This window comes from Grus americana, chromosome 21 (assembly GCF_028858705.1).
Source record: "Grus americana isolate bGruAme1 chromosome 21, bGruAme1.mat, whole genome shotgun sequence".
NCBI lineage: Eukaryota > Metazoa > Chordata > Aves > Gruiformes > Gruidae > Grus > Grus americana.
The window spans coordinates 8,319,043-8,337,229 of NC_072872.1; the positions used below are offsets into that span (position 1 = coordinate 8,319,043).

General features: G+C 46.0%; 1 protein-coding gene across 3 annotated transcripts in view; it reads left to right on the plus strand.

Moving 5' to 3' along the window:
• PRDM16 (PR/SET domain 16) overlaps positions 1 to 18,187 on the plus strand; it is a 346,792-nt gene that overhangs the window by 287,671 nt on the left and 40,934 nt on the right. For all 3 annotated transcript variants that reach the window (XM_054801016.1, XM_054801018.1, XM_054801017.1), the window contains exons 4-5: positions 2,830 to 2,964; positions 11,783 to 11,885. In XM_054801016.1, coding sequence (XP_054656991.1) covers positions 2,830 to 2,964; positions 11,783 to 11,885 — 238 coding nt within the window. The remainder of the gene's footprint in view (positions 1 to 2,829; positions 2,965 to 11,782; positions 11,886 to 18,187) is intronic.

Genomic DNA, 18,187 nt, shown 5'->3' on the forward strand with positions numbered 1-18,187 from the left:
TGGGGCAGCGTGGCAAAGGACGCTGCCTGTGCAGCTCCTCTTTTATTTACGTGGGACACTGGAATGCGAGGCATGAACAAGGCAGGGTTTTAATCCAAGAGGAAGGATGATGTTTCTTGGCCAAGACAGTTGAATTGAAAACTAAACTCTGTCACTGCTTCTCCTGTGAGGAAGTCATTGAAGCCAAACTTGCCTGAAGTGGCCACTAATTGCATGTTCCTCATTATCTTGGTCTGAATGCCCAGCTTGAGACCTGGGAGTCTGATCTGCAGAGCTGTGCTGATATCTATAAAGCAGAATTTTCCACTTTACAGGGACAGGAATGTGTTTGGGTTAGTGCTTAGACACTGTTTAATTTAGGGTTAAATGCACACTACTTGCTTTGCTAACGACTGTACCTTTGAAGAAGAGCCCAAGCACTGATAAAAAGCATGCTTTGCTAAAGAGTATCCTTGAAGAAGAGCTGAAGAACTGATAAAAAGGAAACATCCTGCCCCAGAAGGGCCCAGAGCTGGAGGATGGCCAGAGAGGCCCCCAGTCCACAAAAATCGGCAGGAACTGGGGAAGGGAAAGGCGGCTGGAGGAGTTCGCGACCACCCACCCAATTAAAGGACTATGCAAATCACACCCCCACACCCCCTCAAGGAGCACGCGTGTTCATTTAAAGACACTTGACCAATAGTAGATGATGCGGTAATTAATAACCAATTAGCATAAATTTAGTCAGTTTTTCTAATCCTGTAACGAGATAAATATGTGGTAGATTCTGCGTGTGGTGTGCCAGCTTTGTGGAATTACCACCTAGCGCCCATCTCTGCGCAGACATGAAATAAATCAAATACCTCTGCTCTGGGTGTGTATTGGCGTGCTGCACACCGGGGAAACGAGCCCACTTTTGGGACAACACCGCCCGCGTCAGGTGGGGCTCTGCTCCGGGAACCGGATGGGACCCCCAACCTGAAAACGCAGGAACATGCAAGAATACTCCAGGTGTCGAGGGTCCATCTCTGTCTTATTTCTTGAGCTCTGAAGTGAGTTTATTAAGAATCCCTCACAAGTGTGTTATAAAACTAAAGGACAGTTTGGGTGCATGGTGATGCCATGCATAATTTTTGTTTAAAATACTTTTGTGCGTTATTCTAATGCAGCCCGTTGATCTTCTGCACTTTACTGTTATTAGAGGCAGAGCCTATCCGTTTAGCTAAATCCACTGAACTCTAATGGGTAAGCAACTGCTAGAGTATTCCCAAGCAGGGGATTAAGAAACTGGACACAGGGAGGGTTGTTTCTCACCAGTTCTGTCCCAACCAACCGCCTGTTCTGGGAGAAAATGCAGTATTTCACAGAAGCTTCAGTGCTATCTTTTGATTAGGAAGGAAGAAGCCAAATGCTAACGGCATGATTTTCCCTTCGCCCATTTTAATACATGCAGCTTGACAAAAAAGGGTTAGTGCTGGAAGCGAGGGGCCAGGGTATGGCTACTGGGACCGGTGCGGAGGTGGGAGCTTTCCCGGCGATGCTGCAGGGCCATGGCCAGCCTGGGCTGGTGCGGGAGGGTCACAGAGCCGATGCTGCATGGTCCTGCCGCTCCGCGGGTGTTTGGAGCTGTGGAGCGAGAGTCTCGGCCGACAGCGTCGCTCCGGGCTTTCTCAGCCTGACCTGACACTTGATTTGTTGCTGTCTTTGCTGTGGTTTAATTTTTCATTTCCTTTGTTCCTACCTTTTCTTCTTTCTCTGTCTTGAAATAGATGGGAAAGTATTATCGTATCCCATGAGATTCTGAGAGAATTAATTGCTAGTAAAAGCATGTTAAGAGCTTTTGATGACTGAAGTAATTTGCAATGACACAGGGTCTAGTAGGGGTAGAGGGAAATCTAAGTCTAAGGAAAAAAGGAATTTCTGTAATAAGGAGGCCCACTTATGGGCAGAATATAGTCTTGCCGTGCTTTGGACTCAAAGGGCTTTTCCTTATTTTGGTGGTGTCCTGTGTAATTTTTAAAATATACTTGTTTGAGTGGGTTGCAAAATGGATCACCCCCAATGTTGGTGCGGAATGCTGAGCATCTTTTCTGTTTCTATGTCATCAACTTTAGTGTCTTAAGAAAGAGAAAGTGCGAAGTCTCTTCCTGGTAAAACAGCAGTTTTCTTCAGACCACAACCCTTTAATTAACCCTTTTTTTCACACCCGGACTTCTGAGGGTTTTTATTTGGAAGGATTCCTCTTTTACACGCTAGATAAATCTTGTCTCACCTTCAGCCACGCAGACCCTCTAGCGTCAGTGAATTTCTAGTGCTGTAGTTATATAAACGGAAGCATCATTTGCTATAGCATTTTTAAAAATATGATTTCACAGCCCTGTGGAAAGTGACCTGTTTTGCAAGTTTACTCAAAAAAAAATAATGTATTTTTTTATTTATAATGATCTTGCATGAAAGGATAAAATAGATAATGTGAAGATGAGCAGTTTAAGGGCCTTGTCATTAAAATCAAGACAGTTTGGAGAAGTTACCTGCTTTGATTGCTTAAGCTGGTGCGAGTACTAGACCCGTGTGTTTGTCTCCGTAACGGTTCTAATTCTCAGCCTGTTACTCATGGACAACGCTGATGTATGTCCTCAGAGGTTCTGCTAACCGGGAACCGGATTGTGCCCAAGAGCTGATTTAATCTTGTCATACGTGTCTCTATTAGTTGTATATACCGTGCAGCTTTGTCCTTGCTATTTCTTGTTTGGAATCCTGCGTTGCAAATAATTCTCCTTTCTTTCCTCTTTCCGTAGCTATCCTTTGATATCAGACGACCCATGTATTTCTTCTTCTGTTCTTCTACAGATTGCCGATGACCTGGGAAATGAGAAATTCTGTATTGATGCTAGCCAGAGCGGAGCTGGGAACTGGCTGAAGTACATCCGCGTGGCCTGTTCCTGCGACGAACAGAATCTCGCCGTGTGTCACGTTAACGACCAGGTAATGACTTCGGCAATTACTAGGTTGCTGTGCTCACCTCACCGCTTCAACAGATCCTGGGGTGGGCTGGCCAGAGGACACTCTATCGCGGCAGCACTGAACGGAAGCGACTGAGGGATTCATCCGTGCCGCGGTGCCCCTAAAATGATCTAAAACTTACGCCAGGCCCTGACTCCTCGTGTGGTGGGGAGGACGCTATTATTACCAGTTAGCAAACAGGAGGCATATTTTGATGCACACAAAAATGAGCTGAGGGTGGAAGAAGACACTTCTAACAAAAACATGTAGAAATCTGTAGCCGACGGGCGGCTAGAGTCAATCTGAAGTAAGCCAGTTCATGTAAGATGAGAGTAGCTCACTGTCAGCCCACTTCGTGAACTTAGTTCCTGTTTTAAAATGCTGTTAAATAACTTAACTTTGGATGCAGGAAAAAATATACAAAAATATCACAAATGTTCATGATTTAAGCAATCTAGAAGAGTTTGAGGCACAAAGCTCTAAATTTCAGCCTGCTCAGTTAAAATGAGCTGCTGATTGCTTCAGTGCCCACTCACCACTACTCACAAGTGCTCTTACAACAAGGAGCCTTCTAACCAAGAGCCAACATTTATCATCAACTCCTTGTCTTACACCGCGAGCTGCTCGGTGCTTTCTGCGACACACACAGGGCTGCTCCCGCGTCTCAGTTTCACAGAATGACAGGATAAATATCTTAGGGGCCATTACGGTTTCCCTCACATGTTACTTAGGTCTTTACCGACCTCCATTCTGCACAGAAAATACTCGTTTGCAGGAGTCTGCGACTGACCCCGTTCCCTTCTGTGCATCCTGCAGCTGCTCCGAGCACAAACCGTTAGACTGAGGGATACCTTTTGGGACTCACGGAAGATGGAACAGGACCGATGCGACTGCATACGCTATCTAAAACTTCCCAGCGCTTGGCGTGTAACTACAGCTTTGCCCAGCTAGATATGTTCACTTCTTACCGGTGCAGTTCTGCTCAACGGCCTGCACAGATGACTCTTGGCCCAGCATTCATCCTTGCAAAAGGGCGGTGAAGCTTTTACCGACAGTTTTTACCAGCAGCAGTAGAAAAGCACAAATATTAAAAGAAGAGAAAAACCAAATCTTTTGAATTTGGGTTTCTTTAAAAAATCATAGACTTGGGAAAGAAACTGAGTAGATACAGGATTTTTTTACATGAATACACATTTCTTTTTTTTAAAATGTTACTTGTAGGCTGCTGGCCTTTCCCAGGTTCTTATAAATGCTTAGATTAAGGACCACATATATATATATATATATATATATGTACACACACACACACACAAAATCTGCCGGAAACCTGAAGGCTGTATCACCTTTTATTCTAAGCCTAGTCCACTGCATGTCCTTCTGTCCTTGTCCCTCATCTGGAGATTTTTGGTTTGCGTAGTTTTAGCACATGCAGCAATCTGATTGGAAAGAACAGCTGTTTATCATACACAGTCGTCTTCTTTTCTTTATTTTTTCTCTGTGATGACCACTCTTTAACACCTGCTTAATAAATATAGTTACTAAAAGTCACATAAAAGGGGTGGGTAGCACCTTCTTCTTCAGGAGGAAGAAAACAAAAAGGTGCTGAATATAATGAAACAGTAGCAAAGCAAAATGTTTTCTCCCCCTCAGCCTTCTTTCCTGAAAGACTGAAGAGTCTTAGGCCAGGCCAGCTGGTGGGAAGGCAAAAGTCCTGTGAAAAAGGAGCAGATGATGGTGATTGATAACTAGAGGCACTGGATGCTTTGGCGGGGAGGAGTAAAGTCAAAGTAAGGAGCCCCTGTGTTTGAACTCTTAGGCACTCAAAATGAAATTACTAGATTGCAAAATCCAAGTTCTTCATCCTGGTCCTAGGAAGCACTGGGCTACTAAATACCAAAGCCCAAGCGGTGTGCATTTTCAAAGATACTGTAGTTAGACCTCGTGGGAGGGTACAAAATGTTTTTACACTTCATTACTTTTTTTTTTAGCTGATGTCAGTGTGAGTTCCATATTAATAAAAGGGAGGGGGTGGGGTGCGTGTTACAGATCGTCTGAGTGTGAGCAGTGTTGTTCATGTGATTGCTTCCCTGAAGTCAAGGGCATTGGGCTGGATCCCTCACCGAAGCGTGCGGTGGTGGCCAGGGCCGTTGTATGCTTTAAAAATGAATCCCCGCATTTTCCCTGTGGGATGTATTTAGAAAATTAAATTTGTGTCGAGTTCAGACTTTGTTTCTTGTGCACAAAACCCCACGCACGGTTCGTTCAAGGGGAGATTCTGCCGGGTGCTGGTGCGCTGAGCACCCTGCGGGTGAGAAAGGGAGAGATCTCAGGCCCTTACGAGTGACTCCTAAAGCCGGAAACACATTATAAATTTTCAGAGTGACTAAGCATTGCTGATTTCTGCGTAGTGCTATCTCTTAACGCTGCTGGCTTTAACTTTATTTAGTTTCGTGTTGCTAGCAGGGTATATTTTTTTCCATAAGAGGGACTCAAAAAATAGGAGAAAGGCTTTGTCATTCCTGTTCAGTAGGCATGCAGAATTTGGGTTGTGTTTGTCAGTACCTAATGAAAAGCAAAGCTTTTGCAATAAAAGATTACCCACAAAATAACTAAGCAGCATTGTGATGATAAGAGACAGAACAAGCTTTTAACCAAACCCATTTGATTTTCAGGAAAAAAAGAAACATGTTTACATGGGGAGATGGTCCTGTGCGCCTCCCCCCCAGCCACATTCTGTTCTTCTTTACACTCCTGTAACTTGGGAACATTCCCAGGAATGTACAGAGAATTTTCCTGGATGTTTAGTGAAGTAATTGACAGCAGAATCTGGACCTCTGCATGTTGGGGTTTTTTCCAATTTACAGATTAGAATGCTGCTATTTAGAAAGAGATTAGTTGAGACATTTCATTAACTATTTTTCAATTGTGAAACCAATTTTCAAATATAAAATAATGTTAGCCAGTTTTCTTTGTATTTATTCTTACTTGATAGGTATTTGAAAAGAATAGAAGATCCTTGATTGACTGAGATAATTGTGTTTCTAAAGCAGGACTGGAAAAGAATGGTAGAAAAATGATATGATTTGCTAAATGCATCTGGAAAATGGTACTTGACTTCTGTTTTATTTGTTCATGTTGCTACTGCTGCCTTCATGGGGCAAACACTTCAGCAGTTTAGCTGTTCTTACTCAGGAGGCTGTAATGTTAAACAGAGTATATGTAATAAATATAATAGCCATGGGCTCGCTGCTTTTGTTTGTGTGTGGGTATATATGTGTGTGTGTATGTATATGTGAAAAAAGGACTAACAGGAAAAAAATCTGATCTCTGCTTAATAAGCCAGTATTATGTGTGTGTGTATAATAGAGATATTTTATATGTATTTTACATACATATTCTGCGACTCTGTTCAGGATTCCTAGGTATGTTTTACAATGCCTTAAAAAGAGGAAACAAAAAGCAATGTGGCTTAGCTGAAACAAAGGGAAGGCTACTCCAGAGGAGGAAAACATCTGAACAAAAGCAAAATGTGCAGCCCCGTTCTGGCCAGAAATAGAGGAGGCCAAACTTCGCCGTGCTCGCCCCTCCTCGAGCCAGCTAGCTGTGTGTATAGGTCTGATAGTTGTCCTAGACGAACGGTAGGCAGAAATATTTGCCTTGTTGTTCCATTGGATTTCCAGAACAGTTAACTATTTGCAAGACGAGAACGTAAAGCAACCGCTTTTTAGCTCATTTTGAATTGTCTTTGTCCATCACTTCCGCTGCACACTGATGCAATTAGTGGGTGTGTGTTTTGATCTTTAGGTAAACGCTGCAGCTGTCTCGGTTCTCTAGTGCTCCTTTTTCCCTAACGTACAAACGTGTTGCTGCAACGAAGCGAGGATAAATAGTAGGCAGAACTCCTACAGCAGGTAAACAGTGCTGTGTCTTAGGAAAGGTACTTAAATACCGAGGTAACGCTTGGACGTGCTTTTCTCACTCGACGTGTTTCATCTCCATCTATTGCCTTGATACTGGAAACACTCCCACAATGACCACATTGTTTCTGAGCTGTGTCTGTCTCGAGAACACTTTTTCTCAGAGCAAAGATGTACAGCTTTGATTACTTTGTGCTCCGCTCCGAGTGAGATCGGCCTCAGAATGTGATTGTGCGCCGTGGTTCTGCATTATCGATACTTCCAGTAATCGGACCAAATTGCTTGGTTATACGGTGCAAAATGTTATAGCCAGGGCCAGCTTTCTATTACGCCGAGTTTACGTCCACAGAAGCAGTCACAGAGCAGATCTGTATGTCGAGCCCGGACTGGGAAAGGATTCCTCTGGGTTTTTTTACTTCCCTTTTTTTTCTTCTCCCTTTAGTGCCCCACACCTAGAATAATTTTGATAAAAATCAAGAAATGCAGTATTTTCAATCGTCTGTGAGAGTGTTACCCAAAACCTGGTTGTATTGTTAACTCTTTTGTGTTAAATAGAACTGGCTGGTAATTAGGAGATGCACATTTGTGTTGTGAGAAATAAGAAGTGATAGTGTGTGGAATTTCGATATAAATTATGAACATAAATGATTTGTGAATGTAAACATTCTGACGGATTAGTAAATCTGATCTTTTTCGGTGCACAACAAATAAAAAAGGAAGGGAAACACAGCAGTAGTTTTAATTAATTCAGAGCATCAGTAGCATGATTGCAAGATGAAGGTAATTATTATAATGAAATGTTTGATGAAATTAATGTGACTCCAGCAGAATCCAGCTTTTCCCTAATCGTTAATGAAGCTTGTACGATATTTCTTGAAAGACTGCAAGAGACCTGGTTTTATATACAAGAAGCTACTTTGTTCTGAGAACAAACAGGAGGAGTACAGGAGTTGAAGGTTGTGCTAGAGTGGCAGTGCTGGCCATTTAGTGGTGTAATTCTGAAGGATTTTTCCAGTGTAAAATCTGTGAATCTGTCTATGAAGTAAGTGCACCTTTTAGATCGTGGTTTGTATTTTAGTGCTGATTGGGTTTTGGGTTACTGGCTGAAAGAGAAATGTCTGTTAATAGCTATTTTGTGTTCCTGTCTTTTTTCTCTTAGCTAGCTGCAAGTGACTGCATATTCCGAGTTCTGTTTTACCGAGTCAAGCCCTAAGATCTGGGTTTATTCTTAGTCTATCTTTTTTTTATTATTTTTTTTTTTCAGGCAGGTTTGTCATTAAACTCAGTGTGGTTTGGTCCTGGGAAAGGCTTTTCTTGTTGAACAAGCAGGCAGGCAAGAGAGTTGAAGTGCAAGTGGAAAAAATAATGACAAAAAGCAGAATTTTATACCACTTGTAGTTTGCAGTGGAATCCATAGAAATTAACTCTCCGATTCGTGTAAAACAGTTAAGTGCAGTCTTTCGGAAAGCACGTATCTTGCTGTCTGTTTTGCGCTGCTCAGGATTTTTCAGCAGAGGATCCCAACGCACTGCGCAGCGAGATCCTGGGATCCTTCCAGCTGCACCAGTTGCTTTTTTCTGATTGTCTGTGGGCTGGATGACATGCGGGATGAGGATGGATGCATCTTCAGTGGAAGGGTGGGTTACTAACTAGTGGAAAACTGTAATGAAAATTATGCTAAGGATTCCGGCAAGTGCAAGGGTGGGTTTCTGTGCAGTTTGGGACACCTTGTAAATCACAAGCAGTTAGATTTCTTTTCTCTTCTTGAACGTTTGGGTCCGTGACCACGTCACTGCTGCCGGTTTGAAACTTTCAGAAAGAGATCTCACGGCCTTTTCTGTTGGGCGACATTAATCTGTTTGCACACAAGATAGTAAGTATTTCAGCTAATTTGCAGATGAAGTTGCAGGGAGGTTTGGAGCACGCTTAGGAGAGGACAAACGGAGGCAACTGGCGAAATCAAACGCACGGCGCCGATCTTACTTTGCCAAAAGGATTTTTCAAAGGCCGCCCTGCGAAAAGCGGGGGCTGTGGTGCCTCGGGTTTGCGATGGCGATCACCGCTCCGGCCAGCCCTTCCCGCCTCCCGGGCACCGCCGCGCAGGCAGCAGCAGCACACCCGGCCCGGGGCCGCCGGCTCCAGCCCCAACTTCCCTTTCCGCGGATCGGGGCGGGGGGGGGTCCGCGCCGCCGGGCCGCCCGCGGGGGAAGGCTTCTGCCGCCGGAGCGGCCCGCGGGACGGCGCTGGCCGCGCCCCGGAGGTGCAGCGAGGGCCTCGCCCGGAGCGAAGAGGTCAGGCGTCCCCGTCCTTCCCCGGGCTGCGACCCGCGCTCCGGCCCGGCCCGCTCGCTCCGTGCCGGCCCGCATCCCTGGCTGGCCCGGCCCGCTCCGCCCGGCCCCGGCGGCCCCGCGGGTGTCGGGCTGCGGGTGTCGGGCTGCCGCGGCCGGGCCGGGCCGGCGGGGACCCCGCGGGCGGGCGGGCGGCGGGCGCGGAGCCGTGGGCGGGCGGAGCCTGCCCCCTGCTGGGGCGGAGAGGGCCGCGCTCCCGGGGCCGGGCCGGGCTCCCGCCGCGACGGCCCCGCTCCCGCCGCGGGCAGCGGGACACCCCCCCCCACCCCACCCCCCCGCCGCCGCCGCCGCCTTCTCCGCGGCTGCCCGGGCCGCCTGCGAGTGGCGTCGCGCCGGCAGCTGCGGGAGTGCGCGCCGCGGGCACGTTTTGCTCGGTCGTTGCCGGGGAAAGGCGGGAGTGCCCGTGCGGCCGGCGGGCGCTGCCGGGGCTGGGCGCCTTCGGAAGAGCCCTCGCCCTTCCCTGCCGGAGCGGAGCGGGGCGGGCACCGGGCAGCGCTCGGGTCGGGGCTGCGCAGCGCCTGCCCGCCCCCCGGGTGAGGCGTCGGGAGCTCGTTCTCCCGGAGCGGGACCGCTGCGGGCACGGGGGACATAGCAGCACTTCTTATAGACGTGCGGGTGCGTACGCTTTAGCAACAGAGCGTCCGGGACAGTTTACTGGCTGGTAGTAAATGGCTATTTTTATGTTTGCTTGCAACGCAGGTTATTAGTCTGTTGGGAGTTTTGTTGAACTCAGTCTGGAGGAAAAGTTCTGAGCAGTAACTGGATCCTTCTGTACCCGCCGAACGGAGCGAGGCTGCTCCGGGGAGCGATGCCGCTTCGCCGTGCAAACCTTGGCAGCTTCGGCTCTTGGGACGGAGCGGGCAGGTCAGGGAGGAGCCCGGGCACCTGCTGCCGGGGCTGGGAGGCATGCGGCTTCCGAGGCCTCACGCTTCCGTGTGAAGGAAGGAAGGAGGCTCTGGGAAGACAAATGCATCATCGTGACACTATTACTGCAGCCCACGCAGGCATTTAACAGTTTTGTGTCTTCGTTCCCCATAAACGGTAGATTGGCAGAGACCAAGTCGCAGCTGCTTCAGAGAATTATAAATTCTGGGTAAATTGTAGTTGATACCCTGAAAAAGAATTTCATGCATTGCTATTAAAGGCAGCGCTAATAAAACTTTGCAGTTAATAACTACTACCTCTTGAATTTTCACAGTATTATTGTTAGAAGAGGACAGGGTCCAGCATACTGCAAAAATTTGGAAAACATATGGAAGACACTGAGTCTCTTCGATTTTGTGTAGTTCTGATGCTCTTTGTTGGGCATGCAAAGTTGCATCCCGCTGTTGATTTCCTTCTGCCGCTCTTTTTGGCGGGTTTCCTTGCGGAGGTTTTTCTGAGATGCCCTCCCAGTGACGTTACCGAGCTGGCTCTCCAGGCCCAGAACTGCCCCACCGTGCTGTGTAGCACCCGTGAGCAGCCTGCGAATACGAAGGCAGGTTTAGTCACCCATCGTTACAGAGAACCGGCGGTGAGCTCTCTGCCTGCCAGTATGAATGAGCCACTACCAGCACACTCTTCCTCCCCACGAACTCTGCCATTTTGCAGAGAGGGAATGAGGCCGTTGGGGTCCGCTCGCACGTAACCCAGTCGTGGCTGGGTGTACTGCCCTGGTTTCTGTTTGCTCTGGGGGTAGAACAGTGCAGATGAGTGTGTGGTGACAGGCTAGCCGCTGTGTCGAGGCCGTGCAACGTTACCCTTCGTTGCACCTCGGATAAAGGGGATTTCTTTCTTGTTGTAATATTTTCTAAGAAATGCATCCTTGGAGTGGGAAAATTAATTTTGGTTCAGGAAAGCTGTGTAAGGCCAGGTATCCTTTAAATCACGTTCTACCCACATTAAATGGCAACGTGAGCGGGGCATACAGCTGGTATGTGGTCTCTGCTGTGGCCTGAAGGCCGTTTCCATTCCTGGGTCTGTTCCCCAGTGCACTGACAGAGATGCGGTAGGGGACCAGCACCGTACTCAGTGCATTTCGGAAGGTCCAGGTTCTGTGGGGACACGGGGACTCCAAATGGGGATAAACTGTTCACCTGGACCGGTTCAGATCTTGTCTTCAGGGTCAGGTCCTCCGGCTCTAGGTGAGAGTCATCTACAGAATAATTCTGTGAAGATATGCTAATTCGGATCTCTAATTATCAGGCCAATCTTGGCTTAGAGAAGCAGAGACTGAAATGCATCGATTCCATCAGTTTAATCTTCCCTTTGCTATAAGAGCTTATAGGAGGTAGGGAAAACAATGGGAAGATTTTGTGTAACTTGAACGAGAGAGGCTGTTACCGTAAATACTGCTTTATTGTCCAAGCTGCATGAAACGCTGACACACATAGAGTAAAATAAAGGCAGGAAAAAAAAGCTCTCAGTAGCAATTATCACACAAATCAAGTGACAGCCTCCCCTATTAGCTGGAATAATTTGAGTTATTGGTTAAAATGTAAAATGCAAGTCTTTGCATATTTAACGTGTCTCTCAATTTTTGTTTCTGATTCCCAGATCTATTATAAAGTTATTAAAGAAATTGAGCCAGGAGAAGAGCTCTTGGTGTATTTGAAGGAAGGTGGTTATTCACTTGGGAACATGGCGCCCAGCATGGAAGGTAAGGCCTCGGTTTGTTAGACAGGACCTTTTTGCACCTCTCCCCAGCAAACTAGGAATGTTGAGAACCTCCGTTAGCGCTGAACTGGGACAAAAACCTGCCCCGTTACCTGCCCCTTCTGTACCTGTTAATATTTTATGCTTGTTTTCACTCTTTTCTCTGCTGAGAGTAGCTGTCTCAGTCAATGATAGCAAGCAAAGTTTTATTAACCTCCAGGCATGCAACAGGTTGATTTGCTGCTTCGCTCTGAGGAACGTTGTGGGTTTGAATATGACTGGAGGTGCCTTTTAATTCCCAGGGTTACCGTGTTTCTTTGAGAGCAATAAAAATGGGCCAAACCACTCCAATGCTCGCGAAACACTGGTCTTTAGAGCTTCAGATCACATGGAAAAGGGGGATCTGGGCAGAGGATGGAAGAGTCCTCGCTAGATTTATTATTGCTAGTATATAGATGCCTCTGAAACCCTGAAATGATGCAGTGAAGGCCAAAAGAATGATTGTTTTTAAAGGAAAGGTCACATTTTTAATACTGCGATGTCTCTCCTGCCTTGCAGCGAGTTGGTGTTGCTGGACACGGGGCATCGCTCAAACAGGCTCCCCGAGGGAGAACTTTCCTTAACCGCGTATTGCGTGTGGAGCAGCCTGACAGCCCGTGTCTTACTCACTTCTTCCTATATTAGTATAACCATTTTCCTCTAAATAGCCCGCTGTTAATTACTGAAGTTCAATCATCACACAGACTATCTAAAAGACCGTGATGCTTTCCAGGTGAAGTGAGTGTTTTCTAGTAAGCCAGGGCAAGGAGCAACGCGCTGAGATTTTTGGACTCTCTTCCTACTCCAGAACAGTGCTATGTGAAATTCCAAAGGCCGTGTGGAGAGGGATGGGAAAAGAGAAGACTTTGAGTCCTCCTTCCTGTTTCCTGGTGCCCTGGGGACAGGTTGCTGCTCGCCTGCTCTTTGCAGGGTCCTTGCACCCTTCTCTGCAGCGGCTGTCGCTGGCTCTTGGCAGTGCCAGGAGAGCAGGTCAGCAGGACGCATGGCCTGAAATACGCTGGCAATGCGAGAGGGTCGCCAGGGCTTTTTTTTTTTTCCTTTGTTAGAGCACTTTTCTCAACGTTCATCTGAGACTCTGAGCGATGTTTGGTGTCCCACCCCTTCCACTGCAAGGGACAGAGCCTGTCAGTACAAGCATCTCTTAGGAAAACTGGGACAGAGGTGCTACACCATTCCCACAAATATTTTAAAAACAAGGCAACCGTGCAGACATACCTAGAGCAATCAAAAATTGAACAGATTCTTCTTTTTAACTGGTTGTTTGCAAGTCCAGATCTTTTCCCGAGATGAGTACAAAACCCGATCGTAACAGAGCACTGCAGAAGCCACACGTGAAGTACGCTGTCGTCCAGGAACGGAGCAAGATGAAGTGAAAATCAGGCTGGGCTTGCAAAGTTCTGCTCTGCTTTATGGGGTTCTTGGTTCCCTTGACATTCAGTGACAGTTAAATTTAGAGAACAACGTAAAAGGTACATGCATTTTCTCAAGTGAAGACATTATTAGGGCATATTACTTATGTCTTTTTCTGTTCATTCATTGAATGTAGAGCCTGTTGCAGGTTTCGCATTGTTATTTGATGACTAATTTCTATAAATACATTCTCATCCGCCAGTCTTTTTTAAACTATTCGTTGGAAATACTGTTCTATGTAATTAATGGCTGAAATTTGAGTTGTCTCACCTGGACGTCCTACAATGCTTTTATTTGCTTTTACCTGTATAGGAATATAATTTTCAGATGCAAATTTGCAGTGAAACTCTTGAAGAGTGTGCATACCATATGCACAGTTAGTTGGAAATACCTCTGAGAAAAGGGATACTTTGAGGATTAGTGCTGCCGAGAGCTGTTTGCTGAAGGTCCGCGGGTGAAGTGAATGAACAGGCAGTGCGGTAGCTGCTCTCACTGAGGTGTCAGGTTTGGGATTATTTTTTTCAGTGTTCTCCCCCCAAAAAAGTTATTAATTTTCTCAAGACTAACACACAGAGATGAATAATTTCTGTATTCGCAATGAAGGAGCAGCACATACTTTTTTTTTTTTTTTTTTTTTGATGTCAGGAAGAAATCAGAAAGAACACTCACCCGTTTTGCATTTCTGTTTCTGATAGGCTTTTATTTGAACAAGCAAAAAGTGCTCCTTGTTTTCCATCTTTGTCATTATGTAACATTTATCTGTATCTTCCTGGTAATGTCTAGTGCTTTTGCCACATAATTGCTTTCAAATTATAATAGGGCAACATTAAATATTTGACTTCTTAATACTTTTTACTTTCAGTAATGCTATCTTCCTGCTGCCTCGCACCCCCATTTCGTTTCTGAATTAACAAGAAAGAAAATGCAAAATTGTTCCACACAAAGATAATTATCATAAAAATCTTTTATCCAAACCCCAGCCAAACACAGCAGACCCCTTATCACTGCAGGAATTTTGAGTAGGGCACTTGAACTCCTTTGAGATTCAAGTCTGGTAGATTAGCATGTAGATGCCACATAATTGTGTTCCCCTTGGTTTCTCTGAAAGCTATTAGGCACTGATTTATTTTTCTGTTACATTCCTGCTTTGTCCTGAGTGTTACTGATGGAACTTAAGATAGACACGTATAACCATAGATTTGACAAACAAGACACGGAGAACAGGCAGCAATTTTTTTTGTAACTGGATTTTTCTTTTCTTTTTATCCCCTTCTCCCCTGTAAGGTACTGAAGTAGTAACCTTTCCTGAAGGGCAGTATTTTCATTTGTGGTGCTTACAGAAAGCAGAAAACTTCAATGAGAACTTGTTTTGTAGGGCAGTATTTTTATTTTTGGTGCTTAAAGGAGGACAAAACCCCCCCAAACCTTTAATGAACCTGAAGTCTGCAAACTGGGTGTCTGATATAAAGACAGAAAATAGATGCCAGGTCTTCTCAGCTCAGTCCTGAGCCTCCTTCGTTGCTTGGGTCTCATTTTTGCGGGGTGATGGTCTGGCCCTTGGTCTGCGGGTCGGTTCCTCTCCCTGCAGCGGTTTTTCTTGAGGAGTCGGGTCTGTAATCTTCTGAGGTTCAGAAACGGGAATGCCGGAGGAACGGCTGTTGGATATTGATGGGCTATAATCAGCTACTTTACCAGCCAGTCAGTTCTTCTTCTGTTCAACCTGTCTGAGCATTAAAATAATATTTGCAACCAGTGGCAACATCTGTAACATGTGACTACAAGGCTTTTAATCGGGTTTTTTGTCAGTTCTGTAATTCTTCTTTTCAATGAAAATATCTTTTTCCAAACCCAACTATTCTGAAGCATGTGCATTTCTTTTCTTATCATCCGTCTTTTCTGCCTATGAAAAAGCTGTTGTGTTTGGTGATAGAAGAGAAATGTTGTTGCTACTGAAGCGCGAGCCTGTACAAAATAGAGATAACGGTTTTTTCCAATTCAGTGATGTGCAAGGGCTTGATCTGTAAAATCTGTAGCTCTGAAAGGATGCAGATGCAAAAGCAAAACATGCACGTCTCAGCTGAGCTGTCGTGTTTCTCGTATTTCTTAATAAAAGTCTGACGGGGCAGCTCCGCAGCTTGTGTAAACGTGGCTACGCCAGCTTCTACCGACTGAGGATGGTGTTATATTGTGTGTAACTTGTGTGAGATCGGTAATTCTGCTGACAAAGGACGAGGGGAATAAGAAGCAAAATCTCTTCTTTAGCAGTTATTACTGAGGCTATTAATGTATTTCATCCGTCTGTCTACTCTGTAATCTCATAGAAAGGACAAAAGTACCGTTATTCTCATTGCTAACAACAGGTAGTGCTATATCGGGCTGTATACTGTGGGAGAGGTTGCTTGCGAGTTGTCCACCTTTAGCCAGGTGTGTAATAAATTATTCTGCATGGCTCGTTTTCCAATCTCAAAGTGGATTTCTGGTTTCTAGAGGATAGTTTGGGTGAAATAAGATGCAGTTAATCTGTAAATCTGAAACTGAAGTAGGAAGAATTTAGTATGGATTTGCAGAAGATCTTTTGATGCATTTTCTCTGAAGTAAAAAAAAAAAATAAAATCTGTTTCCTCCATTCCAAGTTTTCAGGTCTGGGGAATTCCCAGTTTGAGCTTGAGAGATGCTGGGAGTTTCGTAGGAGATTCTTAAGAGTGGGAGGTCCTGGTCTGGAAGGTGCTCACTCGCTTCTACAAAACAGCCTCTTGTGTTGAGCCAACACTATTTACAACAGGGCGAAGAGGGGAAACATTTGATTTGTGGGGTGAATTCGGAGGTAGGCGAACACCTTGCCAGAGCAGTTATCTGGAGTTACTGAGGGATTTACCGCGCGGGTCCGGGGGCTGCATGACTCAAACCGACGTACCTCTGTAGGAGCCAGAAAGAGAACAAACGTAAGGTCACGTTTATTAGTGCCAGTGACACTTTTGAGGATGGCTTGACATCTGAGACTCTGAAAACTGACCGCTGTAGCAGATAAACACTCGTTTCAGTGCGCGAGAGCTAACGTGAATTCGTTAATAATGAGGAGAGATGCACGATGAGATTATCGCCTCAGCACGTGTGTTCGGGACACTCGATGCTGTCAGGCTCGTCTCTTCTCACCCGAGTTACCGATGTGTGTGTGGAGAGTGAAAAGGCACCTAAACACACCTAATCGCAGCCCTTGCCCCCCCTTACTGGCTGCTTCCACGCTAAGAATGTTTTCGGTCCATAAGCACGTGTAGATGAAAGCTTAAATTTCGCTGGGTAACATTGCATGCTCCGTGCTGGTGTTACAAGTAAAACACAGCAACGAGACATACCGTGGTACTACAATTGTTGGGTTTTTTCCCTCATAAAAAGTAGTTTGGAATATTGTAATGGTAGGTTGTACACGGTCTCTCGATACTGCTAGGTAGTTTTTTATATCCCGATTGTCAGGTTTCCCTCCCCAGGGACATAAAACGCACGAGATACGTACTGGCACTGTTCTACAAAATGCTGGCGAGCAGAATTGCTCTAAGGAGTAGAGCAGGGCCTGATCCACTTCATTGTGAGGCTGCTGATAGCAATTTCAGAGTATAAGATCTGTCAAAACTTGTTGAAATGGGAAAGATAACGGGTATTTTCTTCCCTTAGGTCTCCTTTTTTAGTCAAAATGCCCTTTTTCCCCCAAAGCAAAATGCTGACCCGCTGGATTTTATTTCTTTTCACATCCCTCTCTCCTGCAGTTCAGGAAATCCTATAGCATCTCTGTGTTTTACTCATTCCTTGTGCAAATGGTATACAGTACCACTAGACGTGCTGCCTGGATGAACAGCAAGGCTTTGCTGATTGTGTCTTAGTGATACTTTCTGGTTTTAGCTGTGTTTGACTTTTTCCAGTTTGTGGGCATGTCGATACTTTCCGTATAGGTGTGGACCACTTTGGGTTTCATCTGCCTACATAGCTTGCCGTAGCAGCTTATGGGATCTTGTCTTTCATAGTCACCACAGAAGCAAGTCGCAGGCTCCCCGGCGTGCAGGGGCACGGGTCGAAAACCACAGCCTGAGTTTAAATAGGCTGTATTGAGAGAAACGGAGAAAGGAGATTATTGCCCGAGTGCAAGCGGGGAAGCGGTGGTCTCCGGGTGTGACACTGCCTGCGTTTGTACTCGTGTCACACTTTTAACAAAATGAACCCTCATCTATATAAAACACAATTTCAGGCCTGAAAGCACAGCCTAAGTGGTTGTAATTGTGCAAAACTTTGGGCAGACAAGTCCGTGGGGTACTTTAAACCAAGGGTTTTGCAAACGGCGGCAGGCAGAGAAGCGCCACGAAGCCGCGCGTGCCGCCCGCCCCATACCCCGTGGTCCCCCTTCCCTGGAGCAGCAGCGCTGGGGGATGGATTGGCTCCATCACAACGCTGGCTTTTGGCTGCATCTCCTAGAAAGGATATTTCCGCTCTTCCCTCTGAGCTAATGCGTTTTACCACAAGCTTTCCTTTTGCAAGTAAAGTTATCAGGAAAAGAGAACAAAACCTAATCCGAAACAGAGCCCCGGAGTCCAGAGGAAGAGGGTAGAGGAGGACAGGGAAATGCGGCACCAGTGACTAAGTGGTGGCTGGAAAGCTTCTGTTTCGAGCTGGCTGCTGGGTGGAGAAACCCGGAGCTATCCCGACTCCCTCGCAGAGGTCATTCTCCTGGAAAATTTACAGCTCTGAGCTGATTGTTTGGCTTGGCACTGTGGTCAGGATGCTGCCTTGTAAACTTAATAATAGCTGCCCTCTTTTTAATTTGTTTGACCTTGACTACAATAATTTATT